Source organism: Stegastes partitus, unplaced genomic scaffold (genome assembly GCF_000690725.1).
Source record: "Stegastes partitus isolate 25-593 unplaced genomic scaffold, Stegastes_partitus-1.0.2 Scaffold21, whole genome shotgun sequence".
Taxonomy (NCBI): Eukaryota; Metazoa; Chordata; class Actinopteri; family Pomacentridae; genus Stegastes; species Stegastes partitus.
The window spans coordinates 1,169,682-1,193,412 of NW_007577752.1; the positions used below are offsets into that span (position 1 = coordinate 1,169,682).

The 23,731-nt window shown below is 39.9% G+C and overlaps 4 protein-coding genes across 5 annotated transcripts; 2 read left to right on the plus strand and 2 right to left on the minus strand.

Annotated features, from left to right (window-relative positions):
- On the plus strand, positions 1–6,663 carry rpl27a (ribosomal protein L27a). Its single transcript, XM_008294765.1, has 6 exons — positions 1–170; positions 3,223–3,289; positions 3,929–3,992; positions 4,097–4,172; positions 5,147–5,321; positions 6,486–6,663. Exons 1-6 carry the CDS (start codon positions 1–3, stop codon positions 6,612–6,614), a joined length of 681 nt encoding a protein of 226 aa, XP_008292987.1. The 3' UTR covers positions 6,615–6,663.
- Positions 6,664–9,157: 2,494 nt separating this feature from the next.
- On the plus strand, positions 9,158–11,356 carry akip1 (A kinase (PRKA) interacting protein 1). 2 transcript variants are annotated; one of them, XM_008294428.1, is made up of 5 exons: positions 9,158–9,246; positions 10,234–10,426; positions 10,516–10,590; positions 10,706–10,825; positions 10,908–11,356. In XM_008294428.1, exons 2-5 carry the CDS (start codon positions 10,262–10,264, stop codon positions 11,055–11,057), a joined length of 510 nt encoding a protein of 169 aa, XP_008292650.1. In that variant the 5' UTR covers positions 9,158–9,246; positions 10,234–10,261; the 3' UTR covers positions 11,058–11,356. The 2 variants fall into 2 exon arrangements, with proteins under 2 accessions (XP_008292650.1, XP_008292659.1); XM_008294437.1 differs by having other exon boundaries at positions 10,519–10,590.
- Positions 11,357–11,427: 71 nt separating this feature from the next.
- Positions 11,428–17,263, minus strand: cunh11orf16 (chromosome unknown C11orf16 homolog). Its single transcript, XM_008294777.1, has 7 exons — positions 17,057–17,263; positions 14,975–15,337; positions 14,524–14,621; positions 14,264–14,417; positions 13,918–14,149; positions 13,185–13,706; positions 11,428–11,651 (listed from the first exon to the last, which is right to left on the minus strand). Exons 1-7 carry the CDS (start codon positions 17,261–17,263, stop codon positions 11,428–11,430), a joined length of 1,800 nt encoding a protein of 599 aa, XP_008292999.1.
- A 1,355-nt stretch (positions 17,264–18,618) lies between these two features.
- On the minus strand, positions 18,619–22,181 carry LOC103366918 (nuclear receptor-interacting protein 3). Its single transcript, XM_008294787.1, is given in 8 exon segments — positions 18,619–19,235; positions 19,587–19,675; positions 19,835–19,887; positions 19,974–20,113; positions 21,031–21,113; positions 21,334–21,507; positions 21,914–22,088; positions 22,090–22,181. Coding segments are annotated over 8 exon segments (837 nt in total). The 3' UTR covers positions 18,619–19,204.
- Positions 22,182–23,731: the final 1,550 nt, after the last annotated feature.

Genomic DNA, 23,731 nt, shown 5'->3' on the forward strand with positions numbered 1-23,731 from the left:
ATGACAGGACAAGACGACTGCTTCAGAAATCCAGGTGAATGTGAGCTGTGTAAGAGAGAGACGGCACTGTTCCATGTGTCCAGTATCAAGGGGGACACAGATGGTCTGATTGGTGGAGAGCTGATTCAACCTCAGCCCCCTGACACTTCAGCTCTGTTCACTGCAAGCGAGTGCTTTGTAGTAAATATGTGTCAAGACTAATCACATGATGCTTCGATTTCAGTGGTGGGAGAAACATTCAGACTCTTTGCTTTGGTTAAATGACGATGATGCAATGTACAAAGACATGCAAACAAAGTCCCCACTTAAAGCTGTCATAATTAACATTTTCATGATAGCAACGCATCAGACTACTATATAAAAACAGTGTGACGATGTTAACGAGGTTTGTAGATTATTCTATACTTGTCATCTTCTTAAAAATGTTTATGCAACTTGATCTTTTGCAGTAGTTCTCCTCATGACTGTAATCAGACTTTGTCTTGTAAAATCAGTGAGTTCCACTTTAAAGCACTGAAAAACGAAAAATTCTGAATGAGAAGAATGTTTTTTGTGACTATTGTTCCATATTCTCTTATTCTTAACACCTGATGCATCAGTGTTTATGTTTTATTTTGCTGTTGTAGATAGTTTAGTCCAGACCTTCTTAACCTGAGTGCCAGGTCCTCCCTAACGACCAGAAGATAAATCTGAGGCGGTTAAGATGATTAATGTTTCTCTAATCTGTGTGTCATGGGTGGAAAACTTATAATTTTACCTTTTAAAAGCTGAAGTGTGGAACTCTTGCATATGAATGGACGTCTGTTATAAAGCCCTTGCCAGACGACTTTAAACAATACTGATTAAACTTATCAGCACCAAATAAATCTCTTGGGATTCCACAGTATACCGGAATTTTAAATCTGTTATCTGTGCACTAGTGCTTTCACACCAGTAGTAATGTGTTACGTCATCCAGCAATGATTGGGTTGTCAGAGCTAAAGAGGGCAGCAACTGCAGAGTAAGACCCAGAGTAAATTACAGCCACTAGGAACGTGGCAAAACCTATGTTAAAAACTTAAGAAGTGTCGAAAAAAACTTCCAGTTAAATAAAGTTTAGAGGTCAGCATAGGTCATAAAAATATGTCAGCAGAATTTGCGTTATCATGCTTACTGCCAGAAGGGAGAGACAAAAGTTCTGAAGGCTTAAGCGTCAAACAATATTTTCAATGAACCCATCAGAGAGGTTTAGAGCGGAGATCTCTCTTTGGTGAACTGCTCATGAACATGTCAAATATGACAAGGACCCACCAAGCATCACGCTTATCATATCATTTTTTATTTCATCATGTTTTCTATGTAAAATAGGAATTTGTAAACACACTAGTAACTTTAGTTCATACTGTAAATAAATAAGATGCAGTAAAATGATAAATTCTGAGAATTGTTATGGTGTACAAATGGCATGAAATGGAAACACCTCAAAACTATCCGTAAGTACAGCACTTGAGTAAATGTACTTAGTTACCATTCACCAAAGCATTACTTATTTTTCACAATAACATGAAGATTTGAAGTCCATGTATAAGACAATTGAAAAACGTATGCACACATACTTACATATCTATATAGATTTAGATATTCAAACATGTTAAATAATGTACGACATTCTTCAGGGATTGATTTAAGAAAAATTTCCTTACACAAGGCCATAAACCACCGAGGCTCTGCAAACCTGGCGCCGCTGTAGACGTTTGTCTTCAGTTGACAGTTAAAGAAGATCTCAGACAAACAGAGTTCCCTCCCTCTAATACTGACCAGTGATAAGTTGCATGCCATAAAGGTCACTCAGACTTTGAATAACAGACCTACTGTATGTAAATCAACTTTAACGTACTACTTTAACTTCCACTAACGTACTACCACAGCGACCTGCACAAAAGGATCTTCTTGCACATGATTTATGTATGCTTGCAGTTACACTTTCTAGTGTCTGCAAAATATAGAGCTAATATTTTCTTTAAAAAAACTAATCTCTTGTGCTGATGTCATTAAAACAGAGCAAAACATTTGCATTCTTTAACACATAAAAAAAGAATGTAGCTATTCACCACACATAAATTACGGACAGTTGTTGTGAAGTCAGAGTCTGAAAGCTTTAGCAAACCTGTGGTGTGCTCATGGAGGCTTTCAGACTGATTTGAAAAGATGAGAAGAGTTTAATTTCAGTCATAGCTGACCTGGTTTTCATTTTAAATCTAAATATTATATACAGAAATGCAATCCTGATGAGGGATCAAGGTCCAGTAACATTTCTTTTATATAATATATACAAAAAATACTAAAATAAGGCAAGTTGTGTGATAAAAGAGTGAGATTATGAGACTAACACAAGCATTCACCACTAAAAAGTCGACAGTTTTTTCTTTATTATTTAGTATTTAAACAAGTAAATATGCTCGGATCTAAATTAAATGTTGCTAATCGTGTTCTGTCCACATTCATTTTTAAATTGACACTAAACATAGTGATAAAACAGAAATATAGCGAGAAATCAGATATTTCAAATGCTTATTAAAACAGCTAATCACACATACATATCTTATCAGAAAAACAAGACAAGAGCTAAAAACATCTACGGTCCCAGCAAACAATATTACACACAATATCTAAGTTGTTGGTTTTTTTTTTTTTACAATTAATTCATAAATAAGCACGTAGTTTATTTTCACTTCTTATTGGTGTTGGTTGGCAAACAAAAAAGGCTATGCTCACTTTTTTTTGCATATATGTTACCAAACATTTATACAATTACAGTGATTAGCATGTAAATGTGAGATGAGGAAAACATGATGATGAGAAAAAAAATGTTATTATTAATATTATTATTATTATTATTATTATTATTATTATTATGTTTTGTGTAAGTTCTAAAGGTTTTGAGTTAAAGAAGAAAGTAACAGATATTTAAAATTTAAAGTATGTTATTTTACTCGGTGTAGCTAAGATATTTTCTGGCTATATACAAGCGTTTGGTTGTTTTTGTTTTCCCCGTACCCCAAAACGTTAACACGTTTTGACTCACAACACTATTTAATAAAATATGCCATGTTCGTAAGAGGAAATGTTCTATCATTTTAACCTAAACATTTCGCTGTCTCTTCTGTGTGAAATTCACTGACATTTAACTTCTGCCATCCATCACTGGGCGTCGCTGTGGATTTCCTTGCACTTTTTGTGCAGAGGCAAATCTCGCAGAAAACCGCGTGGTTTCCAAATCCCGTTCCTCTTTCAACTAGCCCTCAAGATGGTAGGTATTATCATGTATCTGTGTGCGTTGAAATTCTGTGAAATCTGTTCCCATCCTTGGTCATTCGTATAAAAAAATGCTTACCCGATGGTGTCTTGCAGTACAATCATCTCGTATGACCAATTGCTAGGTGTTATTACCGTGATTTATTGACATTATAGGGATTTGAGAGCGGTTCGTTGTGAGACAGCTCTGTTCCTGTGGGCCTGTAGTCAGCCGGCAGTTGTGGCTGTTCGCGTTTTACCCGCATATAGGAAAACATGTCATTGAGGTGTTAGCGGTAATAATGTTTTAAAATGCAGGAGTGCCGTGGAGTAACGTCCAAAGTGTTGTATGTGCTTAACATCGAAAGCCTGCCGGTATATGTGGCAGAATTAGCATTAGCTTCCTAGGATGCTAGGCAGCATGTAAGTGTTAGAAGATACTACGTGTTGTACTTCAGCTTGTCGGAGGGCAAAACGAGCATCTTTTGTCTGCTTTATTTCTAATTCTTTGCAGATTTGTGGCAGGGTTGACTGTCTAGCCTGTCAGTATTTAGCAGAGGCCATTTAGCTAGTCAGCTAGCTCCAAGAGCCAAGATTGAGAGCAAGTCAAGTCTTCCAAGTAATTTTAATATATATACCAACCTTTTGCTCACAGCCGACCAGGAAGACCAAGACCAGGAAGCTTCGAGGACATGTCAGCCACGGACATGGTCGCGTTGGTAAGTGTCAACATAACTCTGTTAAGGTCCAAGTGTTTTTACCTGATGAGCTTCGAGTCCCTTCGTATGGAGATGCAGCTAACATGAACTTGTCCACCTCACAGGCAAACACAGAAAGCATCCTGGAGGTCGTGGTAATGCTGGTGGTCTGCATCACCACAGAATCAACTTCGACAAATAGTAAGAGCCTCAAAATAATCCTGAGATGTGGATGTTTGGTTGGAGCAATGTGAATGCATGTGTGAATACAACAATTGAGCTGACACAAAGCCACATTATCTGTATTAAACAAATACTCGCTTAAGAATTTTTTATATATATATATATATATAGAATGGGTGCCACAGAATTTACTTACTGATTAGGAAATGAATGATGAAGTTAATTTTTCTGTGTTCACATTGTACATATGGACACTCTTAACACACCTTTTTCAGTAATACTCATATAGTGTAGTACATCCTCCTGTCAGTTATGGTTCATGTTTCTGTAGAGACTAGAGTCTCATCTTGACACACATTATTGTCTTGGTGTGCTTGAGTCCTCTTAGAGTAAAGACTGGTCCTATTCACCGACTGGCCTTCTCCATAGTCCAGTCAACCACATGGGCAGTTACAAACTGTTTATTGAGATTGTCAATTAGGAATTGGAGAAAGTAATTTGCAGTAACCTACTTCAAGCAAAGAAGTGTGATACACACTTTGATAAAGGACACTGGGCTTTCTAAATGAAGTATGTCTTCAGTTTAACTTAGTTCACTTATGTTTTACCTTAACATGATAAACACAATATTACAAGTTAGAACAAATAGTTGAATGTTAGTACAGAGTATACCAGTGTAATTTGGCAGCATGTTAAGTGGCAAAAATGAAAAGCAATATCAGTAAGCTAAAAAGATGTAATTGGCCAAAAAATCTGTATTTAGAGTAATAAGCATTTGTATGGTATAAAGTAGGAAAAAAAGCTTTAAAATATTTTTGGAATAACGCTTAAGAATTTGACCACTCGTTTATTGTTTTGTCAGTTCTATGGGGATCTCCAGTATAGCAATTTGTTTAGAAAATGTCTACTTTTTAAAAGCTCACAAACCTACCAATATGTCCAGAGGTCACTTGTTTCTGAATTCACTTTCTCGTTTCTGTATTTGTCCTCAGCCATCCAGGTTACTTCGGTAAGGTGGGTATGAGACATTACCACCTGAAGAGGAATACATCCCACTGCCCCACCATCAACCTGGACAAGCTGTGGACCCTGGTGAGCGAGCAGACCAGGCTCAACTACAGCAAGAAGCCCGAGGGACCTGCCCCCATCATCGATGCTGTGCGCGCTGTAAGTGCTGTCAATATTACCAACATAAAAATGTTGTCTGACACATCTTTGTTATTTGGAAATGGCAGTTAGGGCTTCGCAGAACATGGATGATGAAAATGTTTCTCTACATAAATAAACTACTACATTCTTTAAAACGTTTAACAACAACTTGCTAGTTGTTGCAGGTTCACTTGCAGGGGCCTTTTTGTTTGAGACTTCCAAAAAAATAAGTCTGTCTTACAGACATTTTAGGGATGCAGTTAGTTCATGTACATGAGAGCATTTTCCTTTTCTACTGCTCACCGCTTAGTACAGTTGCCACATTCATTCACGGCGGTAAATGAAATCCCACATGACGGATTAGGGACAAGTTTGGAAAAATATAAGTGTACATGTTGATAAAGCAATTTGAGATTTGTTGAAACGTATCTTTACTTTGGTTGGATGATAAGTCCCTGCTTGTGGTCATGATGCAAAGCTAGGCTAAGTTAAGTCTAATGTGTACTGTATTGCACAGAAACAACTGCACTGGTTGGCACAGGAATCTTCCAAATATGGTTTAGAAACCGGTGTTTGTCAGTAGTTTGGATTCCTGAATTTTTAGCACCTACAAATTGCATTTTGACCCTGATTCTATGTTGGACTAATTGTACCTCAATTTCTTAACTGTTCAGTCTGTAAAATGACAATAAGGAAACAGTAAACGTTGCCATACTTTATACTGAACCACAACTGAACTGCAGTGAATGGAAATGAGGCATCTGTAATCCAAACTTGGTTTTGTCAACATGTTTAATTGAATAGAAGTAGTTGTCAGGGTTTTATTTTTCTTTTATATCTAAGTTCTGTTGAATGTTGATTAATTGCGATGCTGGATTATGACCAGAGAATCACTGCATCTTGTATTCAGACTTGAAGTTGTTGTTCGTTACACATTGCCTTTTTAATTTTTTAGATATCACTGGCTGCATTTTCTATTTCTATGTGGGTTTTTTGCTTTTTGGGGGGGGTATGTGTTGACACACTACATTCCAACTTTGATTCCAGTGAATCCTCACTCTACCATTAACATTTTAACTTCAGCTTTTTTTTTTTTTTTTGGATGTTAAAACAATGAAATATAGTTTTCTGTAGTTTTACCAGATAAAGTAATGTTCTTCATTGATGTTTTTAACTTCACAGGGCTACTACAAAGTTCTGGGCAAAGGCAAGCTGCCCAAGCAGCCTGTGATTGTCAAGGCCAAGTTCTTCAGCCGACAGGCCGAGGAGAAGATCAAGGCAGTGGGAGGAGCCTGCGTCCTGATGGCATAATGCTCCTGTCAGTGTTTTTGCAAAAAATAAAGTGTATAAATGGAAACTACATGTTTGTAATTTCTTTGGAGTAAAGAAAAGTCTCGACCACTGTTTGTTTTTGAAAGTTTCTTCTAAGTCTTCAATTTGACTTTGAGGTAAGGTAACTGTGGGAACTTGAAAATGGTGGCAGTGTATCTTGATCAAATGAAAGACACCTGGGAGGAAAGAAAACATTCAATACATTACATCTTGTCAGGACACCATGAGGTCAACAAAGGTGCTGATTCTCATCAGCTTTTGGCTTGTAGCTCGTGAAAGCTGCCAGAGACCCTTTACTAGGTGTTGCCTAAACAGTCTAAAAATAAGTGCACAGATTTCCTTCGCTTGTTTTCAGTACTAAATAGTTTTATATGGCTGAAGATGTGAAGCAAGATTTGCTTTACAGGACCAACAGATGTGCATTGCTAAAAGATGACCCCTCAGACTACTGATCAGATTATCATCAGTGGTAAACTATCATTTACTTACCATTTTAAAGCATTTCCTTTTCTTAAGCTTTTTTAGAAAAAATTTTGTACATCTCTAATCCATTACTTACCAGAGGGAAATATTGAGCTTTCTGTTAAGGGTTAGGATTTTCCTTTTAAATACACTGCTCAAAAAATACACCTAAACAATGTAACAGCAAGTCAATCACTCTTCTGTGAAATCAACCTGTCCAGTTAGAAGCAACACTTACTATGAATCAGTTTCACCTGATGTGCAAATGGAACAAACAGCTGGAAATGAGAGGCAATTAGCAGGACAACCTCTATAAAGGAGTGATTCTGCCGAGTGACCACAGACCATGTCTCTGTTCTCATCCCTTCTGGATGATAATTTGGTCATTTTTGCATTTTGTCAGTGCTCTCACTCCTAGAGGTAGCATGAGGCAGTGTCTACAACACACACAAGTTGCAGCTCATCCAGGATGGCACATCAATACGAGCTGTGGCAAGAAGCTTTGCTGTGTCTCTCAGCACAGTGTCCAGAGCATGGAGGAAATACCAGGAGACGTGGAGGGGGCTGTAAGAGGGCAACAGCCCAGTAGCAGGACCGCTGCCTCCTCCTTTGTGCAAGGAGGGCCAGGAGGAACGCTGCCAGAGCCCTGCAAAATGACCTCTAGCAGGCCACTAATATGCATGTTTCTGCTCAAACTGTCAGAAACAGACTCCATGAGGGTGGTATGAGGGCCCCACGTCCACCAGGGATGCTTGTGCTTACAGCCCAACAGCAGGAAGATTGGCATCTGCCAGAGAACACCAAGATTGGCAGCTTCACCATTGGTGCCCTGTGCTCTTTACGGATGAGAACAGGTTCACAGTGAGCACATGTGACAGATATGTCAGAGTCTGGAGACACCGCAGAGAGCGTTCTGCTGCCTGCAATATCCTACAGCATGACCGGTTTGGTGATGGATCAGTAAAGGTGTGGGGAGGCATTTCTATGGAGGACTGCACAGCCCTCCATGGGCTAGCCAGAGGTACCCTGACTGCCATTAGGTACTGGGATGAGATCCTCAGACCCACTGTGAGACTATGTGCTGGTGCAGTGGGCCCTGGGTTCCTTCTGATGCATGACAATGCTAGGCCTCATGTGGCTGAAGTGTGTCAGCAGTTCCTGCATAATGAAGGCATTGATGGTATGGACTGGCCTGCCCGTTCCCCAGACCTGAATCCAACTGAGCACATATAGGACATCATGTCTCGTTCCATCCAACAACACCACGTTGCACCACACACATGTCCAGGGGTTGACTGATGCTATAATCCAGGTGTGGGAGGAGATCCCTCAGGAGAACATCCTGCCTCATCAGGAGCATGCCCAGGGGCTATGAGGAGGTCCTACAGGGACGTGGAGGCCACACACACTACTGAGCCTCATTCTGACTGGTCCGGAGGAATTTCCACTGAAGTTGGATCAGCCTGTAATGTGATTTTCCACTTTTATTGAGTATGATTCCAAATCCAGACCTCTGTGGGATAACAATTTTTGATTTACCTTGATCATTTTTTATGTTATTTTGATCTCAACCCATTCCACTATGGAATGAATAAAGTTTTGCAACTAGAATATTTCCTTCATTGAGATCTAGGATGTGTTATTTTAGTGTTCCCTTTATTTATTTATTTTTTAGCAGTGTATTTTAGTCTAAATACATCTGAAGTCTGGACTGCTAAGACAAGAACTGTCAATCTGAAGTCAGGACAGTTTTGATAGGTGGTCTGACTACCTTCTGAACTCTGAACTAACCAGCAAGTTGAATAATGGAGAAAAGAATGAATTCTTAATGAAAAGGATTAGGAGTTGCTGTCTTATACAAAAAAGTAATAACATGTTATGATTTAAAGCATTAACAGTCACAAAACTTTTTTTTTTTTTTTTTTTTTGAGTATGCTGATATATTAAATGCATGATTCTCAGTAGTAAATGACTGTTTTTACTGTGGATGTATAGCTTACTGATCTGGGGACTTTCTCCTCCACTGTGGGCGGAGTCTAACCTGCAGCATTTCCTGTCCTGTCATTTGAAAGCAGTTCTGCTACGTTCAGCCTGAGAAGCTTCAAGTTGGCAGCTGAACGAGGAAAATGTGAGGAGTTCACACTGACAGGTAACTATATGAAGCAGCATAGACTTCTCTGAAGAACTGCACTTATTTAACTGTTTATTTAGCTGTTTACAGCAGCCACAGAAGGTGCTGAAAAGGTAAACAAGTAAATAATCTCTTCACGAGAGATTTGTTGACGCTGCAGACAGCACTGAGGTTGTTGTGCGGACGCAGTGACAGACTGCGATTTGAATTCCTCTCTGTGTTTGTCGGGAGCTCAGAGAGAAACGGTTCTAAGTGTTAAAGTATAAAGTAAGTTGTTTTTCTGAAGCAAATGATATAAACCAGCTGCTTCCTAGTGTGACTTCTTAAGACGCTAAACTGTGCGCATGCGCGGTTTTCAATGCCCCATTCAATGGTACTAAACATATTGATGATTGTTGACTTATTTTTAGAATTACAATAAAACTACCACGCCACCAACATTAGAAAAGGTTTGTGTTGGTTTGCGTGTCTAATTAAACCATCAAACAAATTCTTAGATGTTATGTGGACACATTTATATTATCCCAAATATCAGATTTTATTGTTTTGCATCTTTGCTTGTATCAAATTATGGCTGCAACTGTTTTTGTGATCTGTTAATCTGCCCCAGATTTCCTCAAGTCAATTGCAAAATGTAAACACTAAAAAATGACAACAAAGAAGTACAAAGTTCCAAGTATAAATTTTTTGGAGCCACAGGTGATGTTTGTCTGCTTAAACTGTCATGTAAGACTAATCGAAACACAAAATAGTCATTTGACAAAGCTGGATCCACAGGGCATTTTGGCATTTTTGTCTTAAAAATGTCTCATAATCAATAATATTGTTGCAGATGTTTAATTATTTGTTGATTTATTGATTTATTTTTTTGGCTCTGTAGCAGATCATTAGAAGAGACAGGTATATTTGGAATCACACTCTGTTGGATGGTACTGTGACATAAAGGAATGAAGGAAGGAAAGGTAGCTGGCTGATGGAGTTCTCTTTGCTTGTTCCTCCACTCAGGGGAAGGTCACCGAAATTTTTACTTGATATGTTCATGGCAAACCAAGCCTGGCTGGAGTCTTCCCTGCGGCGCTCTGGCAGTCTGGGCTTGGAGGTGCTGGAGCGCGCATCCAGGCGGAGTGTGGACTGGACAAGCACTGATGCGTCCCAGAGCCCCACTACGACAGACGAAGATGCACATATAGCTGTCAAGGTGCCTGCATGTGTTTTTATACATAAGTCTGATTTCAAACAATTGATTTTAAATGTTTTTTCTCAGTTACAATTCTCTTACTTTTTCAGAAGACCTGCCCAGAGCTTGATGAGGCCTTTGCAACCATCACAGAGTTCATGGCACAGACGACCTATCACTGCAAGGTTAGTGAATATTTTTCATTTTTCATGTGTCAGGCTGCATCCCTGTGCCAGCTTTCAGCTACACACATGGAAGATTAAAATATAGTTGTTGTTTTTTTGTTGTTGCTTGCTGCAGAGGTTTTACGAGTCTGGCTGTTGCTCTGAGCCCAGTGACACTGAAAAAAAACACATGTCCAGGTTCCACACACGTCCAGGAGCTGGGAGGATACCACCCGCACTGCCAACCAGGAAACATGTAAGAGTAGCAATAATAATGTGCTGCTGCTTTAAAAATCATATAAAGCTTTCGTCTCTCTCATCTGTATTTTTATCTTAAGGGCCGTGTGTCAGCAGCAGGGGAAGATTTTTACATCGAGGTTTCACCTGGAACGTACGCTGTCACTGCCAGTATGCCGGAGTCCCACCAGCAGACTCAGCTGGTCAGTGTTAAAGCTGGGGAGAGTATCAACCTCAGCTTCAACCTCTGACCCCTCACCTGTCCAAACCAGCCACCCTTAACCGTCAATAACATAACTGACCCATGCTGGTAATGTTTACATGTTTCTTTTTTTATACATAGATTTTTGCATGAAGAGTTTTATTTTTGCTATTAAAATGTTAATTTGCTGCATATTGAGAAGCCATATTTCTATTGCATTTTAGATGTGTTTTATTTGGATTGTGTGTCATAATTTTGCTGGACAGCATCATGTAATGCACTTAAGAATGCTTTTACCTGCACTAATACCGCTTCAGTATAATAAAATAAAATATTTTTTAAAATACATTTTTTGTTTGCTTTTTTTCCCCACCATAATATACACATGTGGTTGTGTTTTGCCAAACGTATGCTGACATTTATGTGTGAATGGTAGTGGCCTTGTTTCCGGTGAAAGACTGCAGTCCCACTGGTGGTCGAGGTTTGAAGTGTGTCATTCCAAAAACATCTCTGATGTTGCCTCTTCTTTCTTTACTACCAGAAAGTGACTGAAAGAGGGAGCTGTGATTTGGTGAGGTGCTGATCTGTGGGACAGAGAAGCTGAACCTGAAAGGTTGTGATGACCTCCTGGGGGGTGCACTCCCTGCGGACAAAAACAGAAATATATGCAGTTTAACACAGAACTCTTGCATGTTTGATGATTATGGATTAAAATGATTATTTTTTTCTATTTTCTATAAAGATGGTAGCATTGGTAATACTTTTTGACAATCTGATATCATGACAGCCCAAGACAGTACTATAAATTACATTTAGAATTGCTATATGTAGGCATAACATTCCCTTTCTTTGTGCAAAAATATGACCATTGATCTGAAAAATGGTTGGAGTTGCTTAGTTGCCACACACATTAATGTTATTGTTATTATCACTATTATTGTTTTTTCTCATTGTGATTAATGAAACAAATCAAGTCATGGTGGAGACGAGCAGTTGTGTTTCTCAGAATTTAAATTAAATTACAATCTGTCCTTTTACTGTAATACAAAAAAGAAGACAACATCGTCATGTTTTGAGGCATTATTACAACTACTGACAATCCAACTGAACAAACAGGTTCATAAAGCAAGGTAGAGTTCTCTGATTTCTGGCACTCAAGTACATGGTGACAATGAAAAATACTTTTAAACATGTCACATGAAAGCAACATAAATTTAACTTGTTAGTATGGTAGACAGGTGTAGGACAAAATATGGTTATACGTATATGTATGTGTATCCCTTCCTGTTTTAATACACTACCAGTACAATACACTGTCATCAAATAATATTTTTGTTAAAACATTCAGGCACTCTAGATGGATTCCCATGACCAATTTGATGTGCCAGTGTTACGACTTCATGACTCTTCGTAGTGGCACTTATCAAATGAATGGTAAACAGAAGTTAAAGGGCTTCTGTACAACATTCCGAACTGGTGGATGTCAGATGATTCCTCTGTATGCTGTCACACCTCTCCTTTCCCTTCACTTTCATCTACAACCACAAAAACTGTGTACATGAGAGCCAACAAAAAAATACAGCAACAACTGTTAGCCCACAAGTTGTAACATTATCTTTGCTTCGCCTGTTTTTTCTCCGCTCATATCTGTTCCGCTCCATGTGTGTCTGTTTCTACAGTCCTTTAGACCAGAGTCGACTATATGTGTTTAAACAGAGCAGGTCCAAACAGACACGAGCAAAGAGGGAGATGAAGAGGACCGACTCAAAAATAGAAGTAGAGATTCACACACTGAGCTGAAATTTAACCAGAGTACCTAAATTATGTAGGTAAATACCAAATAAAATACTTAAGTCTTTTAATTCTTTGGTTGTACAGGGTACCGGCTGAACACTGGCCTGCTGGAATGACACTGTCCTCTTGTTTTGTGGTCTGAAGCAAGCAATTTACCTAGTAATCATATCACAACTGCAAAATACACTACAGCTCTCAGCAAATGTCTCATTTATTCAGAGTACCTTTACCTCTTTGTACTGAGTACCTCTTAGATTGGATATTGCACTCAGCTGTTAATGTTTAAGTGCTAATAAACATTTAGCACATTTTATTTAAACCTATTTGATGACTGGTGGTTTAACACTGCAATGAACAAGCTGAGTCTGTATCTGTTTCTCACCTGGCTGTCTGTGCTGTGGTTCTGGCCCGGTTCTTCTCCAGTACTTCCAGGGAGGACGCTGTTGTTTACTGTTCAGCTTCATGGCAGGAGAATTCGATGCTCTGGTTTCATCCTCAGAAAGAGAAGAAGAAGAGGAGGAGGAGGAGGAGGAGGAGTCGTCTTTTCTCACATCTGCATTTCTGAGATTCACCTGCTTATGTTGCTCTGCCCTGTCAAACCTATCGCTTCCTCCGAGACTGGCCCTGCAGCTGTGTGGAGCTATGTAGGGCCAGCGGTTTGAAACTGAACAGCAGCAAGAAGCAGACGCTGACTGGCAGCAGTCAGTGCAGAACATCTGGGGAGTGCAGGAGGAGCTGCGGGCACAAAGCCGACTGCAATATGGACTTGGAGCTGGTGTTTGGATTTGAAGTTCCCTGACTATTCTGTCGTAGTGAGAAGCTGAAACAGGCAAAACCAGGCTGCCAGGAACCAGAGACACACAACTGTTCCACATCAGCACCCGGAGGCTTGTAACAGCATCAGCTGTAGGAAAGAGGAAGGAGACATTAGAATTACTGACAGTGGTGGATCAGTCATCACATGAATAATAATTTCAGTAAATACTCTCCTGTTTGAAGGTTTTTGAAGTTTCTTAGTATAATTCTTGACTTTAGGGTAAAATATCCTGAACTGTGGACCTTAATCCACATCACTGAATATAGTTGTAAAAAATGCTACAGTAATGTTGTTCTACCTCTAAAACTATCTCTGTGCTCTGTGGCTGCAATCACTCGCCCTGGACCAAATCTCTTCAGGTTTGGTTCCCACGGCGACAGCACAACATCTCCAGGTACGAGACAGTGTGACTGAGCCCTGCTGTCGTTGACCATGTCGAGTGAACAAACCAGCTGGCACTTAGAGGAGACAACACCTGAACTAACACTTCCTGGATGGTCAAACTCGATCATCCAAACTCCCCTGCGGCCCTGGGTTTGCACACATGGAAGGAAGATGTCAACACAGTGTGTAAATATTAAATGGCATGTTATCGGTTAAGGATTTGAAACCTATACGGTATGTGATCACACAGTATTTTCCACCTGTACTTGCTGTATCACAGTGGCCAAGTAGTAAAGACCATCCATCTCTCTCCTGGCCAGCACTCTGCATCCTGGAAAGAACTGTGGACCAGCCAGGCTCTGACCAGGCAGCATGCACGAGGTAAACGGATGAAGCTGATTACCCAGACTACACCTGGGAAGTACAAAGTCAACCAGTGTGGAATCTTGTGTTATTTGAATGTCACACAAAAACAGCATCTGTTTTGGTAACATCGATAGTGCACTGTTAAAAACCCAACCTGAAGAGGGATGAAGGCGTGTGGTGACTCCAGCAACACTTGGCTGGAGAGACAGTTGGTACTGATGATCGGCTCTTAGCAACATACAGAGGAATCACCTGGCAATATCCAAAAACAGACAAACACAGACTCATTACTTTTTCTCATGAATGCTTTTCTCATTAAACACTTTACTATACAAAGTGCAAAGTACTGATGGACTGAGGTCCCTGACACTCTTTTGTGGATGCATCTCTTTTAAAGTCTGACTTCAGATGCAGTGACCTATACTGTGTGAGCAGGTCAGTGTTCAGATCATAACGAGATCACAGTGAAAGTGTAGATGTTATTATTCCTCAAAAGGATTTAAACTGTTTTTTGTTTGTTTTTTGTTAGCTTGAAAGGTACAATTCTGGATTTGGCAACAAAGTCCTGCAATGTTTTCCAGAATAATCCAACAATTCACCCATACTTTTTCCAACACTCCATTCAAATCAAATGGAATCATATAACAGCTCCCTCTTGTGGACTGGGTCAGACACTGCAGGTAGTCTCTGGCGTTTCTGTCCAGCTCACTGCCTGAGTCCTGCAGGTAGAAAATGTTCACTGGCCTCCCAGCAGCCAGGCCAGGCAGGGCTCTTAGCAGGGCCTCTGGCTGCTCGAGGAGGTCTGTGCAGAGCAGGTGGATGGCCTGACAGAGGGGGTTAGTGAGAGCCACACTCAGGGCAGCCAAGAGATCCCTGCCAGGGCTGCAGCTGATGGAGTGAATCCAGGACAGAGCTGTGTATACCGTGTCTGGAGCACAGCCACGCATGTGTGGGGACCAGCAGTTCACCTGGAAAGTTAAAGAGAGGGTTAGTAACTTCAAGGAACAGTACATTTGCAGCTTAAAAAAAGGCCTCAAAAACTAAAACACAGTGCCTAAACAAAGACAAGGATATAATCTTTTCTTTTTATTTATTTTTTAAAGTACAACAAGACAATTCAAGCATACATGTACATATTGTGAAGTACAGATAATGAAGTTATTTACTGCTGAGTAAATCTTCTGTTCATTTACTTGGTTTGGCAATCCACCCAGAGCATCTCATGATAATATCTGAACTTCATTGTGTGGATTTGTGACTCCCAGGTGATCATACGTTATGATTTTGGCAAGTTTCTGACTTCTCATCAAGTTTAATTTTCAGGTCAGATTCTTTTCTATTATAAATCACATTTGATCCAAAGATGTGGAGTCAATTCATCAGATATGTGTGAGGGAAACCTGCTGAGATCAGGTTAACTAATGCTGGAAGGAGACTCCAATGTCATATGCAGAAACATTTGCTGCAGTTGTCATGACCCCCCAGCCTCAGCTCCAGTCCTTGCCTATCTCTCTGTTTTTCTCTGTCTCCCTCTCTTCTCCCTCCTTCTCTCGACCTCTTTCCTCCTTGCTCACCCTCTCAGTCACTCCAGCCCTGCTCAGCCTGCCTGATTACAAGTATTGGAGACAGCTGTGGTAATCAGCTCACCTGAGCCTAATCACCACAGCTCCTTTAAAAACCTGTTAATTCCACCACACCCTGCCAGACCATAGATCTCCCCTGTGGTCCTGCTACTGGTCCTCAACCTGTCTCCAGCCTGCATTCCGAAAGCCAGCCTGTACCTGGCTCCAGCCTCGCTTCAGATTTTCCCAACCCTTGCCAGATCCCAGATTCCGCTGCTGCCCAGATACCGTGCACCAGCAGATTCTCCACCCAACCCTCACTCCCCCCAGAGCCCACTGGTCTTTTCCCTCCACATAGTAACATGAGACTGAACGTTGATATCCACGTTCCAAGAGAGAATAAATCCAAGTCTTTTTTTTCTTTTTTTTTTTTTTTTTAATATATACAAAAACATAAATGATCAGATTGCAATAAAGTCATCCTTCACCTAATATTTTTCATATTCCACAGAAGACAAACCTTTGAGCTGTCTTTTTGTACATTTCTAGAGCCAAAGTGAAGATCTTATTCAGAAGATGTTGGGGCAAATTGGTATTGAGTGTGTTGAGTCCATTCACACTAACAAAAACTTTTGATAATCAGACTCTAGTGTCTCCTTCATCCAAAATATCCATCCATTATCTATACACCGCTTAATCCTCACTAGAGTCGTGGGGGGCTGGAGCCTATCCCAGCTGACTTAGAGCGAAAGCAGGGGATGATCTGGACAGGTCCCCAGTCTATCACAGGGCTACACTAACAGACAGACAACCAAGGAATTTAGATTCACCAATTGACCTCAACATGTTCTTGGACTGTGGGAGGAAGCCGAAGAACCCGGAGAAAACCCATGCTGCATGGGGAGAACATGCAAACTCCACGCAGAAGGATCCCGGGCTGTCTAACTGGGACGCGAACCAGTGATCTTCTAGCTGCAAGGCAACGGTGCTAACCACCAAGCCACCTTGCAGCCCATCCAAAATATCTCCAACAGATAACCAGAGTTACTATAGAGAGCTGCTGTGCTCTGAGATCTAAGTTACTGTCAATGTTTGAGTTGTGATGAGCTGTCTGTCCCACCTTACCTGGCTTGAGAAAGTCACAATGTTGAAGAGCGAGTCCCTGAGGGAAGCTTTCGTCAGCAGGGTCTGGATCAGCAGGCGTTTTACTGAGCCCAGAACAGCTCTCATGTTGTCCGAACTGTCCAGGACAAAGGTAATATTGCATCGCTGTTTGCCCAGGAACAGGGGAATCAGTGCAGCCTCAGAGGCCTGCGTCTGCCTTGATGTCATCCTAAGACTGTAAGAATGTGGATTTGTATCATTTTCTGCCTTTTTTGTATCAATTTATATCAATAGTGAGCATAAAAGAGAGAGGGAGAGGAAATAAAAACGTCTGAGCCATATTTTGGCCAAAGCTGACATCTGCCATCTATTTGTTTTCAACTAAACAGTAAATGGTAAAGAGCAGATTGGTGTTCACTAGCTTTAAGTAGAATTTTTGACTACATTCAAACTCCATCCATTATCTATACACCACTTAATCCACTGTAGGGCCCTGTAGGGAGGGCTGGAGTCTATCCCCGCTGACTCTTTCACAGGGCTACTAGATTCAAACTCTTTAAATTAAACAATCTAGGAATTAGTATAAGAATTTTTTATTAATAAAGTATCGGATCAAAAGTTTTTATTGAAAAAATACTTGTAGTTTCAAAAGCATAATTACTTAAAATGATGTAGAATGTCCTACTTAATAAGGCTTATTATTAAATTAGAATTAGACATATTATTGTGCAAACAACTTGGATTTTGCAGATAGTGAAGGTTAGGCTAATATTAATTAGCTTATATACATCTTCATATCCTGCTGGGTAGCAGATTAAAGAAGTCTTATGTTGACTCTTAACAATATAGCACAACATATTTATTTATGTTTAGTTTTATTCATCTGAATCTAGAAAGTAACCAAATAATTGCAGTGGAGCATGAAGTATTGGAGATGGAAAGCAAAGTGCCTCTAAATTGTACAACACTTGAATAAATGCATTAAATTACATTCCAGCACTGAAACTGAGCCATCACAAATGTGCTCAGAAGCACAACACACGAGTCTTTTCTTGTTTACTCGCAACTGAAGCTAACACACATTTATCAGACAGAGTACATTACCTACAGTTCTTGTGTCGCTCCAAGTCAGCTGAAGACGACAACTTCACCTCACTGTTGATGCTGGTTTCCATGGAGAAATGCTCAGGACTGAGTCAGTGTTCTTCGTGGCCACTGGAGGGGCTCTTCACCTGCCCATCAGTTGCTCAGGGTGCGTTACCAAACAGTACTGTCACGCTGCATGTCATGTTGTATGGTTCAGCCAGACATGAAACTGGTCCCTGCTGGTGTGTCATGACTTTTCTCCTGCTAACCTTCTTTAGTTTCACTTCTAATTAACAGCTTTAATTATGTCAGTCTGCCTTTAGCTGCACCCAGTTTCAAAAATGGCTCTCGGATTGAACAGTGCAGGGACGCGTTATGTAAGATTTTCTGAAGGGCTACATTTAATCTGAAGAATTGAACAAAGACGGAAAAAGATGTCACATAATTTGCCATTTTATTCTCTATTCAGTGCCGCTCTTTTGCTACCGCTACGTGATAAACATATCACAAGTGTCACCAACATTCTGTAAACATTAAAAGGCAGTGACCTCAATGCAAATACATGTTTTGGACTAGAAAATACATTTACAATATTATAAAATACAGTAGATAAACAGGGAATTTGTAGATTGTGCTAAACTCATCAACTACACAACCTCCAAATGTGTTCTCCGCGGCTGATTTCCAGCTATAAATGCAGAATACTATGTCTGGCAGAACAATATGGATTTGCAGGATACAAGAGCTATAAATCACAATTCTATCAGAATCTTAAAGGCTACAGCACTACAGCTTTTGTTTACTACCTGCACAGCACGTACTACTGTAGTGACAGCTAATACGAGACACTCTGGGCTACAAGGATGCCGATGCTACATGAGGAAGAGCTAGTGTGTCAGCAGCTGCATTTACGTAAAAATCCGTGAAGTCATTGTGGAGTATCTGACTCCTAAATGCAACAAACAGACTAGCAGAGAGAAAGTGAGAGTATGTGAGGTGAGAAATCGGAAGTTCCCCAAAGAGGCATCTATTTGTAAGAGTAAATCTTTCTATTGCTTCTGCTCAGCATGTGTGATGGGAAGATCAGTAATCCAGGTCTCTGAAGTCAGAGGAGCTGCTGTGAAAGGAGAGAAAAAGAAGCAGAAAAGCTTTGGTTAGAAAAAATTGTAGAATATCTGGTTTCCCCAACTTCCTGTGCAAGTTACTTTTTACATGTTCCATTTACTTGTTTATGAGTGAAAATATTTTGCACTGAATTCCAACATCTCCAAGCTATGCATAACTTTATGTCCAAAGGCTTAAAATATGCAACAAAAAGTCACAGGGTTTTGTGCAACACACTCACTTGTACCACTGATATTCCTATTACACCTGCATATAAATAAACTGAGTGAGGTATAATTCAGGGTGAAAGTAAGAATACATGCATTCACTCAAAGATGAAATGGTACAATAACCTACCTACCTTTCATTTAGTGGCTTTTTGGCAAACTGAACTTGCTCCCTCATGGTTGTCCCAAACACCAGCATTTGCTTGTCAGTGTCGATTACAGACTTCAAAACAGAATACCAAAATATTACACATTTACACTGATATTCTAAGGATATCTTCTTTTTTTTATCACTGCATTGCTGATGAGATGTAAATGTTGCCCCTGGGATTGGATGACTGTGTGTAAGTCAGAGGCTGTGGTGGGGGATTAGGTGATTTACCTTGAGTGCCTTTAAAGTCTTGCTGCCCAGGGACAGGAATGGCTTGTTACTCTCTAAAAATGGACAGCAATATGATCACATCGGTACATAAAAATGTCTTTGTCATTTATACTCATGTATAGACGATTCTCTTTCTTACCCACTATTGCAAATGAACACATTATCCTGAGTTGTCCGATGGTCAGGCTGAGCTCCTTGATGCGACCATCGATGCAGAGTTTACGCTGAAACGGAACACCGTCCATCTCCATTTTGTTCTCTTCAATGTATTCTTTCAAACTTGGAGAGAAATAAAAAATAAATTAGCAGTTATCTCTCCTCTAGCCATCAAAGTGTTTTCATTGAAGAGCCTTTATTATGTTTTGTCAGTTTTGGCTCTCGTTTATAAAGCTGCTTTTTGTCCATGTATAAACTCTGCAAATTACAAAGACCACAGCAAAGGGACAGCACTGCTTCTTATCTGCCTGAAATACTTCATTTGAAGTCCAGGCTTTTCTTCTGTTACTTATCTAACTTACTAATTATGAAAATGTCTCTATATGCAAATGCACTCTTCACACTGATAACGTTAACTTTACAGTTGCTTTCAAAAGTATGCAGAGGACCAAGCAATCAAGTAAATTCCTGCAGAAAAAAAAAGTGAAAGTGAAATGTGCACTGAAGTACTGCTGCGCTCATATCTGCAAGGATTTAGCGCTGATCTTAATGATGAGTTGCTCCAGCCCTGGCTAGATATGAAAATGCATGTACACACTGTAGTGCAATAATTCATTTATGGTTTCTTTTCACATCCTTTACTTCTCTAGTTCTGTGTGTCATCATATATTATTGCATTACTCTTCCTGTTGTTTAAGGCTTTTGCTGGTTTGGTTTCACAACAACGCTAGGGGTGGACTACATCGACAGAGATCTGTGGTTATAGTATGTAACAAGCATTGCCTCATTTTCATCTGGACAGCTGACCAATCAGAGCAGACTAGACTTTCCAGAGGAGGCCTTAAAGGGACAGGAGCTAAAATGGGGCGTTTCACAGGCGAGAAAAGAGGCAGTGCAGTAATGTACACATGAGAAAAATATGTATGTACACATGTAAACATGTTTTAACAAACCCTTTTAATATGAATGAAAATGTGCATAATAAGGGCTCTATAGGTAAAGTCAAATGGACAAATTCTGAAAATGTGCAATCGTCTCACCCTAGCCTCCCCACAGTCAGTGAGGACATCAGGTTCAGCCGGCAGCCTGTATCAATCAGCACGTTCAGCTCACGTCCCAAACACTGCCAGTGCACAAAGGAGGCAAGATGGAGAAAATAAAATCACTGGAGCAACAGAAGGTGTTGCAGAAGTGCTCACACCTTTTGTATACAAGACATCTTCTCAATACCAGTTGAAAATACACACAAACACATGAAGCCAATGTAACTGACTACAACAGTGACGTCATAGCAGCAGCATACATGTGTAAGGTGATATCTCTAAGTGGCTTCTCCCACCCACCTTGCAGGGCACATGGATCAAATCCTCATCCTCTTCCTTCTCATCCTCATGTGAATTTAAATTCTTGCAGTTCAGAAGGATTCCTCCACCGGTGGGCGTGACTCCACACATGTTCATCCTGCCTCGGGTCAGCTTCGCCTCCAGCAGGCGCTTCTGGAGGATATTGTGTGGCTGCTGCAGGAGAGAAGATATAAGCATGAATAAAAGGAACTCATCAATGTGGAGCTTAGAAACAGGTTTATAATGTAAGGTAACACTCCCATTATAGTATTCATACAGCTCAAGCATCTTCTGGCAAATTGTGTGAAAATATTGTGTTACTTCTAATGTATACATCAATTTGACATCATGTATTATTCTCCTGATGTCATATAGGTTATTCCTCTGTATTATTATACAAGCTATAAATCAAAATAATATATAATGATACTTGAAGGAATATGACATTTTGGTAAATTAAACAAGATGCAGTGACTCTCCTGTCATCATAAGTAGTTTAATCTTGTGTGACAAAGCCTGTAATATACATGTATATAATAAAGGTGTCTGTTTGATGTAAGGCCTTTCTTGTGAAGCTCACCCCCTGTTTAGACGTCCCGAGTTTCTTCAGTCCATCCAGAGGCAGCAGATCAGCCGAGTCTTTATGGAGGAACTGGATGGCTTGTTTGAGCCTCCTCTGCTGCCTCAGAGCCGCAGCATCCAGGACCCCCGAGTCCCCCCGATCCTCCGTCCGCATCCCCGAGAACATGTCGGCGGCTGTGAGAGTGAGAACCAGGCGGTGCGTCCGAAGGTTTAAGTTCTCCACCTGCGCTGCACACTGCTGGTCTAATGAGGGATCCCCAGTGCATGAAGCCCACTAGAGGAGAGGAGACTCCCCCATCATGACGGCGCAGAGGACGTGGTCAAGCCAGACGTGTTAGAATACCACTTCCGGACTGAACATTCTAAATAAAACTCGTTAAACGTTGTAATGGCTAGTTTCATTCTCTTAAAGACAGTTAAGCTGTGACAGAATTGTAACATCACAGATTGATGAGCTACAAAAATGTGAATGAGGATTTACTACTCATGGTCAAAAGGCACAAAATGTTGCATCATCTGCGTAAGAAACAACTAAAAAAAGAGCGTGGGTACTAATTTCATACATATTTTTCATTGGGTTCATATTGGACATCCAGTAGGTTAGACTGTAGAAACTGTAAATGAATAAATAAAAGAACTGTAAAAAAAAGTTTAAATAAAATAATAAAAATACAATAATTTTCCATGATCAACATGTATTTTATCATTTCAGTTCATGTGTATTTCAGTGAAGAATACTTAAATGTGCAAAAAAAAAAAAAAAATTTAAATCCTAAATTACCAAACTAATTACATTAATCTAATATAACACTAAATCTCTGTAAAATCACACAACCAGCATTTCTTTTTCTTTTTGTCAGTAATTGTATTTAATTTTAAATATACATCTTCAGCACTGAGTTCAACGACTGCAAAAAAAGGAAACATTGTTTAAATCTACAGATTTTTTTTTTGTGTGTATGTTACCCAAAGCAAAAACTAGCTCCTATTAAAAATGTGGGGCCTTACATGTGTTGTCAGTCAGGCCCAGATACCTTGGTAAGGTTCATTCACACAGCACCACTAGAAAAAGCAGAAATAACTTTATTAAAATATGACATTGCCTTTACATTAGTAAAGTAGGCTACAACTGTTTAAAACTAATGGAATACTGGACATGTCGATGTTTTACATTGCAACAAGAATTTGTTATAATGCTGTTATTATCAGTGTCCTCATTTTAAGCTATTGTCATCTCATGTCTATGACATTGGGAGCAATGATGAAATCAAAGTCAAATTCCTTGTATGTGTACACAGACATACTTGGCCAATAAAGCTGTTTTGGAGTCATTTTATGTGGCGCTCAATCAGAGTTTTTACTTTGACACAATCGCTCAATGTAGTGCCGTTCGTCTTCCGGTGTGTTTGGTCTGACTTGACGCAGCTTTACCTGCCTGATCACTGAGATGCGTCACTTTACTGAATCGTGACTAGAAATATAAAGTCTTTAGACTAAGACTTTACATAACTTTTTTGTTAAGAACTTTACGGTAATTTTTCCATAATAAAAGAAAACACATCGCACTCAATAAACAGTGTTTTAAAGAGAATGCAGGCCTATATAAACTCCAACAAAAAAGCTAGCCTGTATGAAGGTTGCACCACTTATCCTAATTGACAAAGTCTGATTCTGTCTGATTTGCACATTTGTGGACATTTGTCCCTTTGTCTTCGCGTGGTCTTTTCAGAAGCAGCTGTAAAAGATGTATTTACTTGAGTAAAGGTTTTAATACCACACTGAAAAAAAAAAATCTATTACAGGTAAAATTCCTGTA

Coding starts and splice junctions, on each gene's coding strand:
- cunh11orf16 (XM_008294777.1), bottom strand. CDS start 17,263: ATGACATCAAGGCAGACGCAGGCCTCTGAGGCTGCACTGATTCCCCTG. Junction 15,338..17,056: donor TTGTGACTTTCTCAAGCCAG/GTAAGGTGGGAC, acceptor TTAACTTTCCAG/GTGAACTGCTGGTCCCCACA. Junction 14,418..14,523: donor ACGCCTTCATCCCTCTTCAG/GTTGGGTTTTTA, acceptor TGTACTTCCCAG/GTGTAGTCTGGGTAATCAGC.
- akip1 (XM_008294428.1), top strand. CDS start 10,262: ATGTTCATGGCAAACCAAGCCTGGCTGGAGTCTTCCCTGCGGCGCTCT. Junction 10,427..10,515: donor ATGCACATATAGCTGTCAAG/GTGCCTGCATGT, acceptor TTACTTTTTCAG/AAGACCTGCCCAGAGCTTGA. Junction 10,826..10,907: donor CACTGCCAACCAGGAAACAT/GTAAGAGTAGCA, acceptor TTTTATCTTAAG/GGCCGTGTGTCAGCAGCAGG.
- rpl27a (XM_008294765.1), top strand. CDS start 1: ATGACAGGACAAGACGACTGCTTCAGAAATCCAGGTGAATGTGAGCTG. Junction 3,290..3,928: donor TTCAACTAGCCCTCAAGATG/GTAGGTATTATC, acceptor TTTTGCTCACAG/CCGACCAGGAAGACCAAGAC. Junction 4,173..5,146: donor AGAATCAACTTCGACAAATA/GTAAGAGCCTCA, acceptor ATTTGTCCTCAG/CCATCCAGGTTACTTCGGTA.